This window comes from Lissotriton helveticus, chromosome 6 (assembly GCF_964261635.1).
Source record: "Lissotriton helveticus chromosome 6, aLisHel1.1, whole genome shotgun sequence".
In the NCBI taxonomy this organism is placed as follows: domain Eukaryota; kingdom Metazoa; phylum Chordata; class Amphibia; order Caudata; family Salamandridae; genus Lissotriton; species Lissotriton helveticus.
In genome coordinates, this window is record NC_136067.1 from 1,699,264,751 (window position 1) to 1,699,281,781 (window position 17,031).

The window sequence follows — 17,031 nt, forward strand, 5'->3', positions numbered from 1 at the left end:
GAGTTTTCAGCCATTTTGTGCCATTTTCCTTGATGTTCCTTAGTGTCATCTCCACTTCCTCCGTGATCTGACCTGGAACTTTGGACTGTGCAACTGAACCTAATGAAAGAAAACAGAGACCACACACACACTGTGGGCATACTTCCGACATCATAGGTGGATGTCTGTACCAACCCACTAGTTGACAGAGAAACAACAAACAAAAAAGGAAAAAATAAGGGCAATTCCAGACCAAAGCACTAGTGAATAGAACAATACACAGCATATGAATCAAGAAAAGATTCACAACCAAGCTTAGGCAATCATCTTTGCTCAAATACACCATGTCCTCTACTTTGGTTCACTTCCGCTCCCCATTCTTTTGAGGGTAACAAAAGATAAATAATACACCTTTTATGACAAAGAGTTTATATTGGGTAAATATATCTCACAAATAGATATTTCAAATATTAATAAAGTTTAAAATATATTTTTGTTTCACAGTCACATATCTGTTGGGAAAAGAAAAACTGGTATCCTTGTGGCTTTATTTTGTTAAGCCACTCACAGAAGTGTAATGAAGATGCTGCAGCTGGTTACTAAATCAGTTGCGGGTTACGTCCCTTCTTTAGCACTACAACTAATGTTGACAGCATTTTGGAAAATAATCCATGATTAAGTTAGCTGATAGTGAAGTGCTAGTGCCCCAAATTTTGGAAGTAGGATACAAAATTATGATGTTTGGTCTATTTTACTTTTTGTTTTTTCCGTGCTTGGAACTGTTCAGTTTTATTTTTTACAGATTTTATTAACATCGATAAAGCTGGATCCAGGGTGTTTTTCACAGAGGCTTGCTGCTTCTTTCCTTCTTCTATTACTTGTTTTGGTTTCTTTAGGATCTCTGTATGATTTGCCTGTTCTTGTTCTCTTCGCCGAGCTTTCTCCTCCAAGACTTTCTCCATGGCTTTGGTTTTCTTGAAATTGGGGTCAGATGGATCCACATTAAACAGATGAGAAGTATACATAGCTTGAAACCTGGTATCTCCAGTGTTGATCTAATAATGGGAACAACACATATTAGATAATCAAATAAATCAACACTTCTGAAATCAGAAAAATAGTCATTTTTAGATAGTTGAATCTGAATATTTCTGAATATATAATTTTATTGTATACAGCGTGGAAGGAGGATTTAACCATGAAAGGGTCTGTTGATTTTTGGATTATATTTAGAACTGTGGTAAACTATTCATGTTTCCTTGGGCTCTTTTGAATGCCAAGCCAGTACGGACAAACCTATAATTTACAAATGTTTTTTGATTTACATACGTCAAATGTTTTTTATCACAATACTCTCTCAAAGCCATTTTAATATCCAAGGTATTAACAGAGTCTTCTGCTGTGGCTGAATTTGTGAAAAAATGCAACAAAAACAGTAAGACTGCTAAGCTAGTCCAACAACCTTTCAGGAAAAAAAGAAGAGTGAGTAACTAGTGTCACTTTAATGCTGCAAATTGCTATTCCTTAAATAGGGTGGAACCGCACTCCTGTACTCAAAGGTGAACGTAGGTTATGTGGATGCTAATAGTTTTCGCGTGCTCACTAGTGTGAGGGTTGTGTGCCCACACCCTCCTGGGTAACAGTTATGTAAGTATGAGCCCTGGGTAACCCGGGGCTGCTAGTCGCACAGCTAATGGGCAGAACGCCTTTGCAATTTCAACGAAATTTAACACATGTATTCAAATGCTCAAGTTAACATTTATTTTCTCAAAGGATAATATAGTATTTTTACACATGAACAGTATATGTCAAAAATAATTATGTACATTCGTGTTTTTTCAAATTTTTCATATTCAAAACAAGCGGCATTTGAAAATATTATCACATCATATTTTCAATACAAATAACATAGTAATAGCGATTCATCAATTAGTGCAATTCAAATTCACAAACAAAAACCCAATGCATTTCGGGTGCATCTAGCTCCCTTCTTCAGGGGATTAAACGTGTCCAAACAGAATTCAAAAAATCGGCTTTCAAAGGTCCATAAGTGCCTTAATTCTCTCAGATTGCTGATTCAACAGGATCTAAAATACAACAACATACCGAATTGTAATGAATAATTACATATATACAAAGTATCATATCGCAAAAAGCTTACTGAAGTGAACACTGAGGGAAAACAACGTATAGTACACACCACCATAATGTACCCGTGCTGTTTAAGTGCAATCTTGAAAATAAGAAAACTGTGAAAACCAGCCCTTAATACAGAAAAATGAAAGAAAGTATATGTGCATTCTCTAGGGTGAAAAGAAAAGAAGAAAGAAGAAAGCTCCCTGTCATGCCATCCTAAAACAACGTGTTGGTGTCAATCGAACCTAGTTAATTACTGTGCTCAACAGAAGACCCTCACTCCAAACAAGTATACTATCAATTCAAAAAATACGTACAGACTTATGAACAACTAATGTGCTCATATTCCGACTCCAACAAAACTCTCCCTCTTTGATCCAACACCTGAACGGTAAACAAATACCAGTCAGAAGCCACTTCCTTACGAAATCCTTTAAACCCCAGTTACATTCCTACTGTGTAACGAGTCTTACCGCCACTTGTAGATGCGGGTCCACTCGACGTTCAAGGAAAGTCCCCCTGCTGCGTTCTATTTAAAGAGAAACTATTGGTGAGTAGGGTGTTACGCGGCTGCCTCGCCTGCTAACAATCTCATTTCGCCATTCTCGCTCTAACCTGGCGCCTCCAACGACGGCGTCCTGAATGGTTTCTCTGTGCGAGTCCGCCCTGCATGTCACATGGTGCGGAACTCGCCCGATGTTTACTGCCTTAACAAACACAAAGGAGGGACTACCTCCACCCGACAGGGATACTCCTCATTTTAAATGGCGAACTATGACTTACTGCCTACTACATACTGTAGACGGTTACTACACTATTTTTGAACCTCAATTCTTATTGTTAAGTTATTACCTCATTCTTAAAAACAAAGAAACAGTTGAGGTCTAAACTTGTATGTATTGTAAAGAGTAAAAACTCACACCTAATTTCAGAAAAATCGCACTATGCGCATATAGTGAATATAAGGGAAACCACTGTGAAAAAAACGTATATATTGAAATTATTGTGAAAAGTGGAGCAAAAGCGTTTAAGCTCAAGCTTCATAGGTAAAGAGACGCCTAACTGTTACAGGCTCTTCCATATCACGTGCAACCAGAGATGGAAATTAAAGAAAAGTAGGAAAAATGAGAGAGGGGAACATAAAATGAGTTTAAATTTAAAGACTCAGTGTTCCTTCTTACAGTCTAACATACGTACTGTTTAGTTGTTTAAAGAAAACACACTAGTTCATAATGGTCATTTAAACCATTCGGATGAATTGTTCCCAAAAATTTTATCCAATGTGTTTCCCTTCTGGCTAGAAGTGTGTGCAAATCCAATCCTGGGGAGCGCTCTATACGTTCTAGAACTGTGTACCTTAATTGAGGAATTGTGTGACTTGCTTCTACCCAATGTCTGGCCAGTGGGGAAGTTGTGGTACGATTCCTGATTCTACTTTTATGCTCTACCATACGAGTCTTTACTTTACGACTTGTGCGTCCTACGTACACTAATCCGCAGGGACACTTAATCGCGTATACAACTCCTTCTGTGTTGCAATCTGCATTGTGTCTTAACTTAATGTTCACCCCTGTATGCGGGTGGGGAAATTGATCTCCTGTGATGACGTTACCACATTGTCCGCAGTTATAACATTTCATCATGCCCCTCTCTCTTTGTCGGGTGGTTTTTTTTGGAGGTTTCAAGAGTTCCCTTAAATTCTTAGTTCTAGTGTGTGCAAAAAGGGGGCTGCCATGGAAAACTGTTTTAAAGTCAGGTTCATTTTCAATAAGTTCCCACCGGTTCCTGATTGCAGTTTTGATTTGTGTTGCTTGTGTAGAATTCTTGAGAACAAATACCTCACGTTGCATGGGGATTTTTTCTTTAGGCGTTAAAAGTTCATCGCGTGTTTTCGTTGAGGTAACCTGTGCAGCTTGACTCAGTATTTTTTCTGGGTAACCCCGCTCTTTATATTGTTGTATCTGTTTTGTAATTTCTTCCTGAGTCCGTAAGTCATCTGATGTTATTCTCTTGATTCGCATCATCTGCGAAATCGGAAGATGTTTTTTCAGACTGTATGGGTGAGCACTCGAGAAAAGCAGTGCATTATTCACATCAGTTGGCTTCCTGTATACAGACGTCGATAGGCCTGTGGGTGTTTTACTCAATTCAATGTCCAAAAAATGAATCTTCTGTTTTTCAATGTTGTGTGTAAATTGAATACGAGGGTTACAATCATTCAGTTTGCAAATACTATCTTCCAATTCTTCTCTGGTACCTGTCCAAATGACCAGAATGTCATCTATATACCTCAAGAAAACTGCTGCATGTTGTTTCCACATCTCATTAGAAAGTATATATTGTTCCTCGAAATGGGCCATGTAGGTGTTGGCGTACGATGGGGCTCCGGGAAAACCCATTGCTGTTCCGGTACGTTGTATGAAAAATTTATCCATCCAAACAAAATAGTTATTGTAGAGTGCAAAATGTAGTAGTTCCAGTAAGAATACTGATTTCTCATGATCAATTTCAGAGTTTAATAATCGCCATTCTATTGCCTCCATTCCTTCTTTGTGTGCGATAGAGGTGTAAAGAGCGACTACATCAATTGTGCAGAGCCAGATGTCATTAGCAAAGAGATGTTTTTGGGATTCCAGTTTTAGTAAACAGTCTGTAGTGTCTTTAACGTATGTCTTCCAGGATTGGACCAACGGTTGTAGGTAAAAGTCAAGATAGTATCCAAGAGGTTCGTGGATGGATCCGCAGCCTGCTACTATCGGTCGGAAAGGCGGTTGAGTTCTGTGCTTATGCACCTTTGGTAGCATATACAGAGTCGGAATCTTAGGAGCAGAGTTGAAAAGAAAATTCCTTGTGTTTACATCTATGATGTCAGATTCTAATGCTCTAGACAGAAACTCGTCCAATACTCTCAGCAACTCATTTGTAGGGTCTTGTTCCAATGGCAGGTAAGTGTCTTTATCATGAATGTGTTCCATCACGCTCTTGTTGTAAAAATCGGTGTCAAGCACCACTAATGCTCCTCCTTTGTCTGCTGGATGAAATGTCACTGAGGGGTCTTGTCTCAGCTTATTGAGAGTGCGTCGTTCTTTCGGACTCAAGTTCTGGTGTTGTTGTGAACCATACTTTATCGATTCCAAATCCTTTTTGACCAGGGATTCAAAGATATCAAGAGTCTTGTGGGAGATAGGTGATAAAAATTTACTTTTGGGTCTGAATTTCTTCTGTTCAAGCGTCAGTTCTTGTTGACTGGGATTGGTTGTGAAAAACCACCTTAATCTCAGCTTACGCATGAATTTAAAGAGGGCTACCTCTGTTTCTAGTGCATTGGATGTGTAAGACGGAACAAAAGAGGTTCCTTTGTTAAGTACTTTGATCTCATCTGAGGTTAACTGTCTTGATGAAATGTTGATTACCAAAGAGTTCACTTCTTCACAGTGCGCTGTGGTCTCCCTTGTTCCTTGTGCGCCTTTGGTTTTTCCGCGCCTAGTGTTTCGTCTTGCTGTGGGGATGGTTTGTCTGGTGGAATTCTGAACAAGGGGCCCTCTCCTAAAAAAGGTCCACTTCCTTTGGAGGTGGTAGCAGAAGTTTCCAAGTTTGGTGCTGTAAGATGTGTCACAGTAGCAGGGGGCCTCTGCATGGATAAGTCCTCATCTTGTACTATACTCTCCTCTGAGGAAGCTGTATCAGGCTTTTTGAAAACCCTCTTCTGTGCATATTTCTCAGCCCAGGTATAGACCTCGTCCAACTTGTAATCAATTGTGTCCCTTCGGAACTTGCGGATCTTCCTTTCATGTACCTCCTTTGCATGTATATCAAGGTTCTTATTTATCTTATCAAGTACTTGATTCCAATTCTCATTTTCCATCCTGCTGCTTATTTCATTCTTTAATTTGTTGATATCAAAACTTAATTCGCTTAGCAAGGTCGATATCTCCTCTATAATAAGTAATATTAAATCAAGCGAACATTTGTTCAAAATAGCGTTCCAACGGGCCATAAAGGATTTATTGTATTTAAAGAGCATTGGGCGTAGAGCCACCCTTAAGCCTCGAGGTATACGCTTGACTTTGTGATATTCGATCAGCGTTGTAGCGTGTAATCTTTGATTCACTTCTTTCTTCATTAAATATTCTAGTTGTTTAAGTTGCTGCATTGTAGTTCCTGTTGATGGTCCGAATTCCCTCACTTCCTTAACTAAAGCATAAATTATTTCCGCTTCTTCCGGTGAGTAGACTTTGGTTTCTGCCTGATTCGTGGTCAAGTTTGATATATCTTGCCAGGACATGGTTATTCTTGGGTGCTGGTCCACTAATTGGCACTGTGGGTATAAATTCCTTAAATAGGGTGAAATTGCTATTCGGCATACACCATTTGAATCTGACTTGCCCTTTTAGCTGAAGATAGAACTATGAGCCTCGCTAGAGGCCCAGACCTATGCATGAGTTTAAATGGGCCCACAATTTGTACAAAAGTATACAGGCCTACCAAAGAGTCAATGCCTTTCAGGAAATCTTTAACCACTGGGATGGTGAAAGAAACCGGTCTTTTTTATTTTTTAGAATACAGATTTACAATGAGATTCACTTTACATGGAATACAGTTAACCCAATCAATATATATATCTAAGAAACATTTATAAAAAAAAATTTTTTTTTAAAACACAATTTTATTTACTGGAGTAAATAAAAAAATGCATGGCATCTTTTGAGGAGCGCACTCCATATTTCAAAAACAGTGGTTTCAACAAACATCGACGATTATGGCACAATAAAGGATACCCAAAAAGAACATGCTCTAAAGTTTGTCTGGAGACCAAGCAGAGATTACACAATCTAAATTCCAGGGACACGCCCCACTATGCTTCTCTAATAGTCTTTAATGGCAAAATATTCAATCAAAACAATAAAAAAAGAAAATAAATGTTAATAAATAAACAAACTGAGAAATGCTATGCTCCAAGTTCCACTTTAAATATGGTTGAGGACGGGCCCCAAAGCATGTAGATACTATTATCTCAAACCTTATATTTTTTCCCCTTCATGAGAGTATATCTGGATCCCTTGAGGTAAACCAAATGATAATCAATCAATCAGTCATTTATAGAGCGTGCTACTCACCTATGAGGGTCTCAAGGCGCTTGGGGGGTGGGGAGGTAGCAGCTCCAGATCAGTCGAAGAGCCAGGTCTTGAAGCTCTTCCTGAAGGTGTGCAGAGTAGGTGAGTGTCTGATGTTGACTGGGAGCTCGTTCTAAGCCTTTGCTGCGACGTAGGAGAAGGCTCTTCCGCCTGCTCTGGTTCTGCGGATATGTGGGGTCTCTGCCAGGGTGAGGTTGGCGGAGCGGAGGTTCCTTTTGGGTACGTGGAAGGATTCTCTCTCGTTGAGGTATCTGGGTCTGATGTTGTGGAGTGATTTGAAGGTGTGGGTGAGTCGCTTGAAGGTTACTCTCCTCTCGACGGGGAGCCAGTGGATGTGCTCGTGTCATGGGGCTCCGAGGACGAGACTGGCTGAGGTGTTCTGGATGGTTTGGAGCTTGTGTAGCAGGGTTCTGTTGATTCCGGTGTAGAGGGCGTTACCATTGTTTAATCTGCTGGTTATGAGTGCATGGGTGACGGTCTTTCTGCATTTAGGGGCGGGGGGGTCCACTTAAAGGTCTTGCGGAGGATGAGGAGGGCGTTGGAGCGGGTGGAGGCGACGGCGTTGATCTGGCGAGTCCAGGATGATGGTGAGGTTTCGGGCGTGGCCCGTTGGAGTGGGAGGGGTTCCGAGGGCGGATGTCCACCAGGTGTTGTCCCAGGCTGTGGGGGAGGGTCCAAGGATGAGGACTTCTGTCTTCTCTGAGTTGAGCTTCAGGCAACTGTCGTTCATCCAGGCTGCAATGTCCTTCCTTCCTTCCTTCCTTGAAGCAGAGTCTGGTGTCTCCGGGATTATTCGTGAGGGAGAGGATGTGCTGGGTGTTGTGCGCGTAGGATACTATGCTGAGCCCATGCTGTCTGACGATGGCGGCAAGCGGGGCCATGTAGATGTTGAAGAGCGTGGGGTTGAGCAAGGATCCTTGGGATACTCCACAGTTGATTTCTGTGGGTTCGGAGAGGAATGGTGGGAGTCTTATCCTTTGGGTCCTGCCGGTGAGAAACGGTGTTGAAGGCTGCAGAGAGGTCTAGTAGGATGTGGGCCGCAGTGTGGCCCTGGTCGAGAAGCATGAGCATGTCGTCAGTGGCGCCGAGGAGGGCAGTCTCGGTGCTGTGGTTGCTGCGAAATCCGGAATGGGAGGAGTCGAGGATGGTGTTCTCTTCGATGAAGGTGGTCAGCTGGGTGTTGATGAATCTCTCGGTGACTTTGGCTACGAAGGGGAGGAGAGAGATGGGCCGGTAGTTTTTCAGGTCTGCTGGGTCGGCTGAGGGTTTCTTGAGGAGGGGCTTGACCTCTGCCTACTTTCAGTCGTCGGGAAAGATGCAGGATTCGAGGGAGGCGTAAATGGTCCGGCCTAGTTCGGGTGCTATGGCGGCAGAGGCTCTGTGGTAGATGTGCGGCGGGCTCGGGTCTATCGGGGCTCCTGAGTGTGTCTTCTTCATTGTCGCAGTGGTGTCTTCGGTGGTAGCAGGTTTCCAGGTGGTGATGGTCAGCTGGTTGTCGGTGGTGGGGATGAGGGTGGTGTCTGGAGTGTGTTTGCTGAAGTTGTCGTAGAGGGCCTTGATTTTCAGGTGGAAGTAGGAGCTGAGCTTGTTGCAGAAGTCCTGAGATGGTGTCACGTCCGTGGCTTCGCTGGAGAGTTTGGTGAACTGCTGTATGACGATGAAGAGTTCTTTTGCGTTACTTGCGTTGTTGAGGATTTTGTTCTTGATAAAGGTCCGCTTGGTGGCTCTTATGCGTTGGTGGTATTCCTTCAAGGCGTTCTGGTCTTTGTGGTTTTCCTCTTCCGCCAAACTTTCTCGTGGCGTCTGCAGGAGCGCCTGGCGTCTTGGAGGTCGGTGGTGAACCAGGGGGCCTTCAGGGGTGCGAGCTTGTCTGCGCAGTTAGAGATCCAGCAATGTAGTTCTTTGGCTTTTGAGTTGGCACCGGTCGTGGCGGAGGGGGGCTCGGGGAGGCGGGTGGTTTTGAGGTGTTCCTCTGCGATCTTGTTCCATTACCTTTGTGGCAGACACAGGCGGGTTTGGGTGCTGTGGTGGGGTTTAAGATGAAGTGTACTAAGTGGTGGTCTGTCCAGAGGGGCTGCGTGGTGTGGCTGAAGTGGATGTTGGTCCCTCCTGCGATGATGGGGTCGAGGGTGTGTCTGGCTCTGTGGGTGGGGGTGATGACTAGCTGCTTCAGTCCGAAGTTGAAGAGGCTGTCAAGGAGGGTGGTGGAGTCGGGGTCACTGCGGTTGTCGAGGTGGAAGTTCAGGTCTCAGATGAGAATGTAGTCCGTGGAGGCGATGGCGTGGGGTGCGACAAGGTCAGCAATGGTGGCAGCGGAAAAGGCGCGGGCCTAGGGGGCCTGTAGACGAGGGTCCCACGCAGCGTGGTTCTGGGGCTGGTTTGGATCTGGAAGTGGAGGTGCTCAGTGTCGGAGAGGGGGTCGTTCGTGCTGTAGGTGGAGAGTCAGAGGCAGCTCTTGTGTGCGATGGCGTGTCCTCCTCCTGGGTGGTGGGGGCGGTCTTTTTTTTGGATCTTGTATCTTGCTCCATGTTTCAGTGAATAAGTCGACGTCTGGCGAGAGGGTGTTGAGCAGGTCCCAGATCTCTGTGGCGTGTCTGTGGAGGGAGCGTACGTTGAAGAGGATGCACTTTCTGCGGCGGAGAAGGGCTGCTGGGGAATGAGCAAGCCTCAGACCGGGTCGAAAGGAACCCCAAGTCTGGAGCGGACTCAGAAGCACCACCGAAGTTGTTGTAGAGGAGGAACAAACTGGCACACCCATTTGGGGGGGGGAGAGTTGAGATATAAGCAGATTCTGACCGGAACTGGTGGCACCGAAGTTTAATTTCAACACTCTGCCCGGTGTGTTCGAAGCATCCGAAGGGAAACAGTCTTATGATAGCTTTCAAAAAGTTCATAAGTGTAAAACGAATAGTGTTCTTACCTGTCGGTGTAGTTTTGCAGCTTGAAGATCTTTCTGGATTCACTATGCTGTGCATTATTCCGCGGTCTTGTGGTTGGGTCCGGATTCGTAGTTTTTTTTTTTTTTTTGTAGCCCAGGTGGGCGTCGGCGTCACACCCCTTTGGGTGTATTTCCGGTGACGTCGGCATGCTTCCTGCGGAAGCTCCCACTCTTGGGCGCCATCTTCGGGTTCTTTTTTTCCGTGTTTCTTTCGTTTCCGAAGTAATGGCAATGTTCTATTCAGGTGATATTTTACCGCTTTGTACCTTCAAAGTCTTTTCCACTTTTTCTATTTCCACCTCTTCTCTCTCCAGCCTCATCTTTCTGGCGGAGGTGGGTGGGTTCGCTAGTGAATCCAGAAAGATCTTCAAGCTGCAAAACTACACCGACAGGTAAGAAAACTATTCGTTTTGCAGCGTGAATCTTTCTGGATTCACTATGCTGTGCATAGATTTTGTAGCGGTTTCTCATCTCTGTGGCGGTTGGATGGAAGATGAGCGTTGGGTATTGAATATGTGCTGTAGCACCTTCTGTCCAACTTGAGCTTCCTTGTTCATCTGTATGTCCACACAGTAGTGCTTCGTGAACGTGTGCACCGAAGCCCATGTTGCCGCCAGGCATATGTCTTGTATGGGTGTGTTAGCCAGGAAGGCTATTGTAGCACCCTTTTTCCTAGTGGAGTGGGCACGTGTCCCCTCTGCTAGCTCTTGTCCTGCACGCTTGTGGCAGAGTTGAATTGTCTGTGCGATCCATCGTGCAATGGTCTTTTTGGTTACTGCTTTTCCCATGTAACTGTTGGCGAATGACACAAAGAACTGTTTTGTTTTCCTGTGTCCCTTCGTCCTCTCAATGTAGTGCATGACTGCCCTTCTGGCGTCCAGGGTGTGCAGAGCTCGCTCTGCGGCAGTTGTTGGTTTTTGGAAAAAACTCGGTATCTGTATAGACTGGTTCATGTGAAATTTAGATACCACCTTCGGCATGAAGTGTGGGTCAGTCCTCATCACAACCCTATCATTGTGTATTTGTATGTAGGGTTCTTGTAGCGTCAGTGCCTGAAGCTCGCTTACTCTGCGTAAGGACGTTATTGCAATCAGGAAAGCTGTTTTCATAGTTAGCATCTTTAAGGACGCCTTGTGGAGCGGTTCAAAGGGCTCCTTCATGAGTTACGTTAGGACTATGTTCAAGTTCCATGCAGGTGGCGGCACCCGCTTGGGTGGTGCGATCCTTTTCGCACCTTCTAGGAATCTCTTCACCACCTGTGATGTGAAGAAACTCCTGCAAGTTTCTCCCCTTGTGTAGGCGACTATCGCTGCCAAGTGAACTCTCAAAGAGGATGAGCTAAGGTTCTTCTCTAGCAAGTGCGTCAGGTACTTTAGCACTGTGGAGTCCTTCTTCATTTTATTGTGAAGTCTTTCTTGTCTGCACCATATTGTGAACCTTTTCCATTTCGCAACATAGCACTTCCGAGTGCTAGGCCTTCTTGCCTCCCGCAGGACCCTCAGGGTACTTTCTGGCAATCTTAAATGTGCGAACTCTATGTCCTCAGGAGCCACGCTACTAGGCTCATGCTCTCTGGCTCTGGGTGTAGCACCTCTCCGTTCTGCATGGAGAGTAGGTCTTTCCTCCTGCTGAATCTGTGGGGTGCACACTGTGTCATCTCCATGATCTGCGAGTACCATGTCTGCCTCGCCCACTGTGGTGCGACCAGTATCAGTGTCATGTTGCTCGCTCTGCACTTGCTCAGTACTCTGTGCATCAGTGGTATCGGGGGAAAGGCGTAGGCAAATGTCCTTGACCAATCTATCCATAGGGCATTCCCTAGTGACCCTTCCTCGGGCTGCCTGGATGCGAAGTTTTGGCATTTTGCATTCTGGCGTGTGGCAAACAGGTCCACCGATGGAGTTCCCCATCTGTCGAATAGGCGCCTTGTCTCCTGAGCATTGAGCTCCCACTCGTGGGATGCCGATGTCTGCCTGCTGAGCCAATCCGCTTGTATGTTGTCCTTCCCTGGCAGGTGTATGGCTAGCAGGTCTATCTTGAGAGGGATGGCCCATCTCCATATCTCCTGCGCCAGCGTTGAAAGCGGGGCTGACTGTGTGCCCCCCTGCTTGTTGATGTAGAACATCGCAGTGGTATTGTCTGTTTGTATCAACACCTTGTGTTTGTACAGTCTTGTTTGAAAGGCTTTCAGTGCAAGGAAGATTGTCTTCAATTCTAAGTAATTGATGTGCTTTGTCGCATCTGTTGGTGTCCACAGTCCCCTCACCTTGAGCTCCTCCATGTGAGCGCCCCATCCCTTCAGGGATGCGTCTGTGGTGATGGTCACTGTTGGCGTTGGGGGCGTTAGAGGCTTTCCCCTTGCTATGTTCTCCATGGTCCACCATGTCATCTCCTTCTGCACTGCGTGCGTTACAACCACTAGATCCTCCCAACTGCCTGTAGCTTGTGACCATTGCTCCTGTAGCCATTCTTGAATGGGTCTAATGTGGAGTCGTACATTCGGTACCAGGTGGATGCATGATGCCATCATCCCCATGATCTTGCTCGCAGTCCTCGCTGTCCGAGCTTGTCCCTTCCAGTAGAGGCGAGTTTCCTTCACCAGTGCCCTCGCCCTCTTCTCGCTGGGGAACACCTTGCCCTGTAAGGTGTTGATCTGTGCTCCCAGGAAGATCTTCACTTGTTCTGGCTCCATTGATGATTTCTTCCAATGGATGGAGAACCCCAGGTTTATGAGCGTGCTTGTCACTGTATGTGCGTGCAGCTTGCATTTCTGGTATGAGTTTGCTTTCACCAGCCAGTCGTCCAGGTAAGGGTATACGTGTATTCCTTGCCTTCTTAGGTGCGCTGCGACTGCTGCGAGGCACTTTGTGAAAACTCTTGGTGCTGATTTTAGACCGAAGGCCAGTGTCGTGAACTGGTAGTGGCTTTCTCCGATGGTGAACCTCAGCATGTGCTTGTGCTTTCTGTTCATTGGAATGTGCAGGTATGCGTCTTTGAGGTCTATTGTGACCATGAAGTCCCCGATCTGCAATTGTGGGAGCACCTCTTGCAGGGAGGTCATTTTGAATTTTTGCGTTCTTATGAATTTGTTCATGAACCGTAAGTCGAGAATGGGTCTCATTGTCTCGTCTACTTTTGGTACCAGGAAGTACGTCGAGTATACTCCTGTGTTTCTTTCCTTGAAGGGTACCCGTTCTATGGCCTGCTTCCGCAGGAGTTCCTTTGCCTCCTCCTGCAGACACTGCAGCTGCTTGCCTGCTAGTGGCTTTCTTTTTGGTTTTCTGCTTGTTGGTCTCCCCTCCAACTCTATGCAGTATCCGAATTGGATAATGTGGAGGATCCATTTGTCTGATGTGATTTCTCTCCACTCTCGGAGGTGAAATCTTAATCTTCCTCCCACTGGTGTCATGTGGTCGTAGGTGTCTAGTTTGTCTTGACCCATCTGTACGTGCTGCCCCCTGGGATCTTTTTTGTGGGCGGGCACACGGAGTTTTTTGAAGTCACTTAGAGGAGGGCTGCTGCCCCCCTCTTCTATTTTGTCCCCGTCCATTTCTCCCTCGAAAGGACTGGCCTCTTTGTTGGTACTGCCAGGACTGCTTCTGCTGACCATGCTGAGTCTGCGAGTCTGCCTGGTGCGTTTGCTGGAAAGCCTGGTGTGATGTACCTGGCTGGTTTCCGCCTCTCCCGCCGGGCCTCCGTGACGGGGTGCCCCTCTTGTTCCCTCTGAACTGCAATGCTCCCATGGATCTTGCTGTTTCGTTATCTTTTTTCAGTTGACTGAGCGTTTCATCAACTGTTGTTCCGAAAAGCGTGTTGCCGTTGAACGGTGTGTTCAGGATGCTGTGTTGCACCTCCGGTTTGAAACCGGATATCCTGAGCCAGGCGGGCCTCCTTTCCGTGACGCCCATCATCATGAGCCTGCTGGCGGAGTCTGCCCCATCCAGGGCCGTCTTAAGGCAAGAATTTGCCGCGTTTTTTCCCTCTTCAACCAGCTTTTTGGCCTTCTGCCTGGCATCCTGGGGCAAGTCCTTCACCAACTGCCCCAGTCCCTCCATGATTTGGTACATGTGCCTGTTTATCAGGGCGTCGGAATTAGCCATGCGCCAGTCGGTCGCGGCATTCCGTTCGATCCTTCTGCCCACCAGATCCATCCTTTTGCTCTCCTTATCCGGTGGTGGGCCCGAGGTAGTGGGTACGTTAGCCCTCCTCCTTGCTGTGGCCGTGATAATGGAGTCTGCAGAGACCGTGCCCTGAATGTAGGCCGGGTCCTTTGTGGAATGCTTGTACTTCTTCTCAGTTCTGGGAGTTACTGCCTTGCATGTTGCGGGCTCCCTGAAAGCTTCCTTCCCCTGAGCCAAGACGCTCTCGAGCATTGGAAGGAACTGGCTCCTCGTTTGTGTTGGGAGCAATGTTTCTAGAAGGAAGTCTGCTTTCTGCTTCTCTTCGTCAAGCTTGAGCTTGAAAGCTGCTGCGGCAGCTTGTATCACTGAGTTGTAGGCCCCGATGTCGTCCGGCGGCGAGGGCCTCGAGGGGTAAGTGTCGACCACCTCCTCCGGGCTGTCGGTGTCGACATCTATGTAATCTACCTCCTGTAGGTCAGAGGGTGTCTAGTCCGCGTCCATCCTGCTTTCCTCTTCCTCCCCATAGTTGTAACTATCGTAGGGATTCTCGTACTCCTCCTGGTCGTCGATCACCTCGACGTCCTGGTCTTGTTCCTCGACGACTTCGGCGATCTCTTCCTCCTCCTCGACTGCCTCCACCACCGGTGGCTTGGTCTTGTGGGGGATCGTGAAGGCCTTCATCTTTGCATCAAAATCTTTCTTCCGCTGCATGATGTTCTCCATTTCGGCCTCGAGGCGCCTTCTCTTCTTCTCCATCTCTGCAGCGTGTTCCGCGTCGGATGGGTCGGCCGTTCTTTTCGGCGGATGGTTCGTTGCCGTACCTTTCGGCGTCGAAGTTTTCGTTGTCGACGTCGGACCGGATCTTGGGTCTCTGGTCGTCGTCGTCAGTTTTGGGTCTTTCTCCCTCGGCGTCGATCGATCCTTTTCGGGGACGATTTTCGACGTTTTCTGCTGATCAGCAGCCCTCGGCGCCGGGGACTCCTTCTCGGAGGATCCGCTGGGCCTGGGAGTAGTCGCGGACGCCGCCTTTTTTGGCGTCGGCGCTTTCGGGGTCTTGCCCTCGATTTTTCTAGACTCAGAGTCTCTCGGGTTCTTGGGGGCCGAAGAGTCTCCTACCTTGTCAGAAGTCTTCGTGTAATCGGTCTCTACGACTGTGTAGCTGTCGTCTTCGGCGGCAGCGTTGTCTTCTTTCTCGGAGGACATCCCCAGCTCGTAGAAGGACGGAGTCGGGGCCTTCCCCTGCAGGGTGGCGTGTGCTACCCTCTGCCTCTCTCTCACACGAAGGGTCTTCGGGGCGAAGGCGGAACAGGCGTTGCAGTCTCCGCTTCGGTGGTCCACCGGTAGGCAAAGGTTGCATACCGGGTGCTGGTCCTTCTGCGCGTACTTGTGGTGGCAGTTACGGCAGAACTTGAACGGCGTGTTGTCCATCATCGAGCGTCCAGGGCCTCTCTGGTCGCGTGTTCGTCGATGGTCGTCGATGATCTAGATGGAAAAACGCCTTCTCCTTGCCGGCTTTTCGGCGATGAAGTCCCCTGCAGTCTTCAGATGACTTCTCCTCGTCTTTTTTGTATTTTCTTTCTTCTTTCTCCAAAAATGTCTGGAGCCCAAACGGGAACGATCCAGACCCGACCGCGGAAAAAAAGAATCTGAAGATGGCGCCCAAGAGTGGGAGCTTCCGCAGGAAGCATGCCGACGTCACCGGAAATACACCCAAAGGGGTGTGACGCCGACGCCCACCTGGGCTACAAAAAAAAAACAAAAAAAAAAACCAAAGAAAAGACTACGAATCCGGACCCAACCACAAGACCGCGGAATAATGCACAGCATAGTGAATCCAGAAAGATTCACGCTGCAAAACTACACATTGCCGTAAACTCAACCCTGTTTAGATTAAAGTGCTGTAGTGCTTTGTTAAAATTCTTAAGCAAGGAGTTGGTGGACCTACCTTGCTGAGTGCTTCTGAGAGAATTCTTTTTTGCTAAGCAAAACCTTGTGGCCGCATCGGAGGACAGCAGCCAGTTCCTTAACAGAGATGCTCGGGAGCCCCATTTCTAAGCATAAGGCTTCAACCAACGCAAGGGTAATTCAATTACAAATTCCACAAAGTACTTTCCCCTTCATTTTATGCAGAAAGTTGCAATATTTCAAAACCATAATTTCAATTGCATAAAGTAAAGTTGGGGGGATTTTTACATTATGTACTGAAAGCAAAAGGAAAAAAAACTGCGAACAACAGCCCTATAAATTGTAAGGAGTGTGTTGGCATGTGCCATCACTTTCCCAGATAAGTGCGAAATGTGTTCTTTCACTGTGAGATTGCCTGAGAATATTTTGCCCAAATAAGGGTATCATAACACATTCCAATACCAGGGTTCCTACCCTCCACTTAAAATTTCTCAGTTTTCTACCTCCTTTAACAGTTAAGATCATCACTTTTCTCTTTTTGATATTAATCTTTAAATAGTGGCTAACAGCACACCTCTACAGGTAATCCAACCGACTCTGAAGCCCTACAGGCATCAGGTGCAAAATCACAATATCATCTGCATAAAGCAATGAAGATATTTTACGATGATCTAGCTTACGGGCATCCCTTCCCGAGTTAGTCAATACCATCAGTAAATCATAACTACATCATGAAAATAACAGAGGGGCTAACAATCAGCCTAGTTTAAGACTGTTGTTCGTCATTATTTTAGGTGATAACCCACAGTCGCATCCG

At 46.4% G+C, this 17,031-nt stretch overlaps 1 protein-coding gene across 2 annotated transcripts in view; it reads right to left on the reverse strand.

Annotated features, from left to right (window-relative positions):
* Positions 1-391: 391 nt before the first annotated feature.
* The window catches only part of ESF1 (ESF1 nucleolar pre-rRNA processing protein), a 258,010-nt gene continuing 241,370 nt past the window's right edge, over positions 392-17,031 (reverse strand). For both annotated transcript variants that reach the window (XM_078649557.1, XM_078649558.1), the window contains exon 14: positions 392-1,034. In XM_078649557.1, coding sequence (XP_078505683.1) covers positions 726-1,034 — 309 coding nt within the window. In that variant the 3' untranslated portion in view covers positions 392-725. The remainder of the gene's footprint in view (positions 1,035-17,031) is intronic.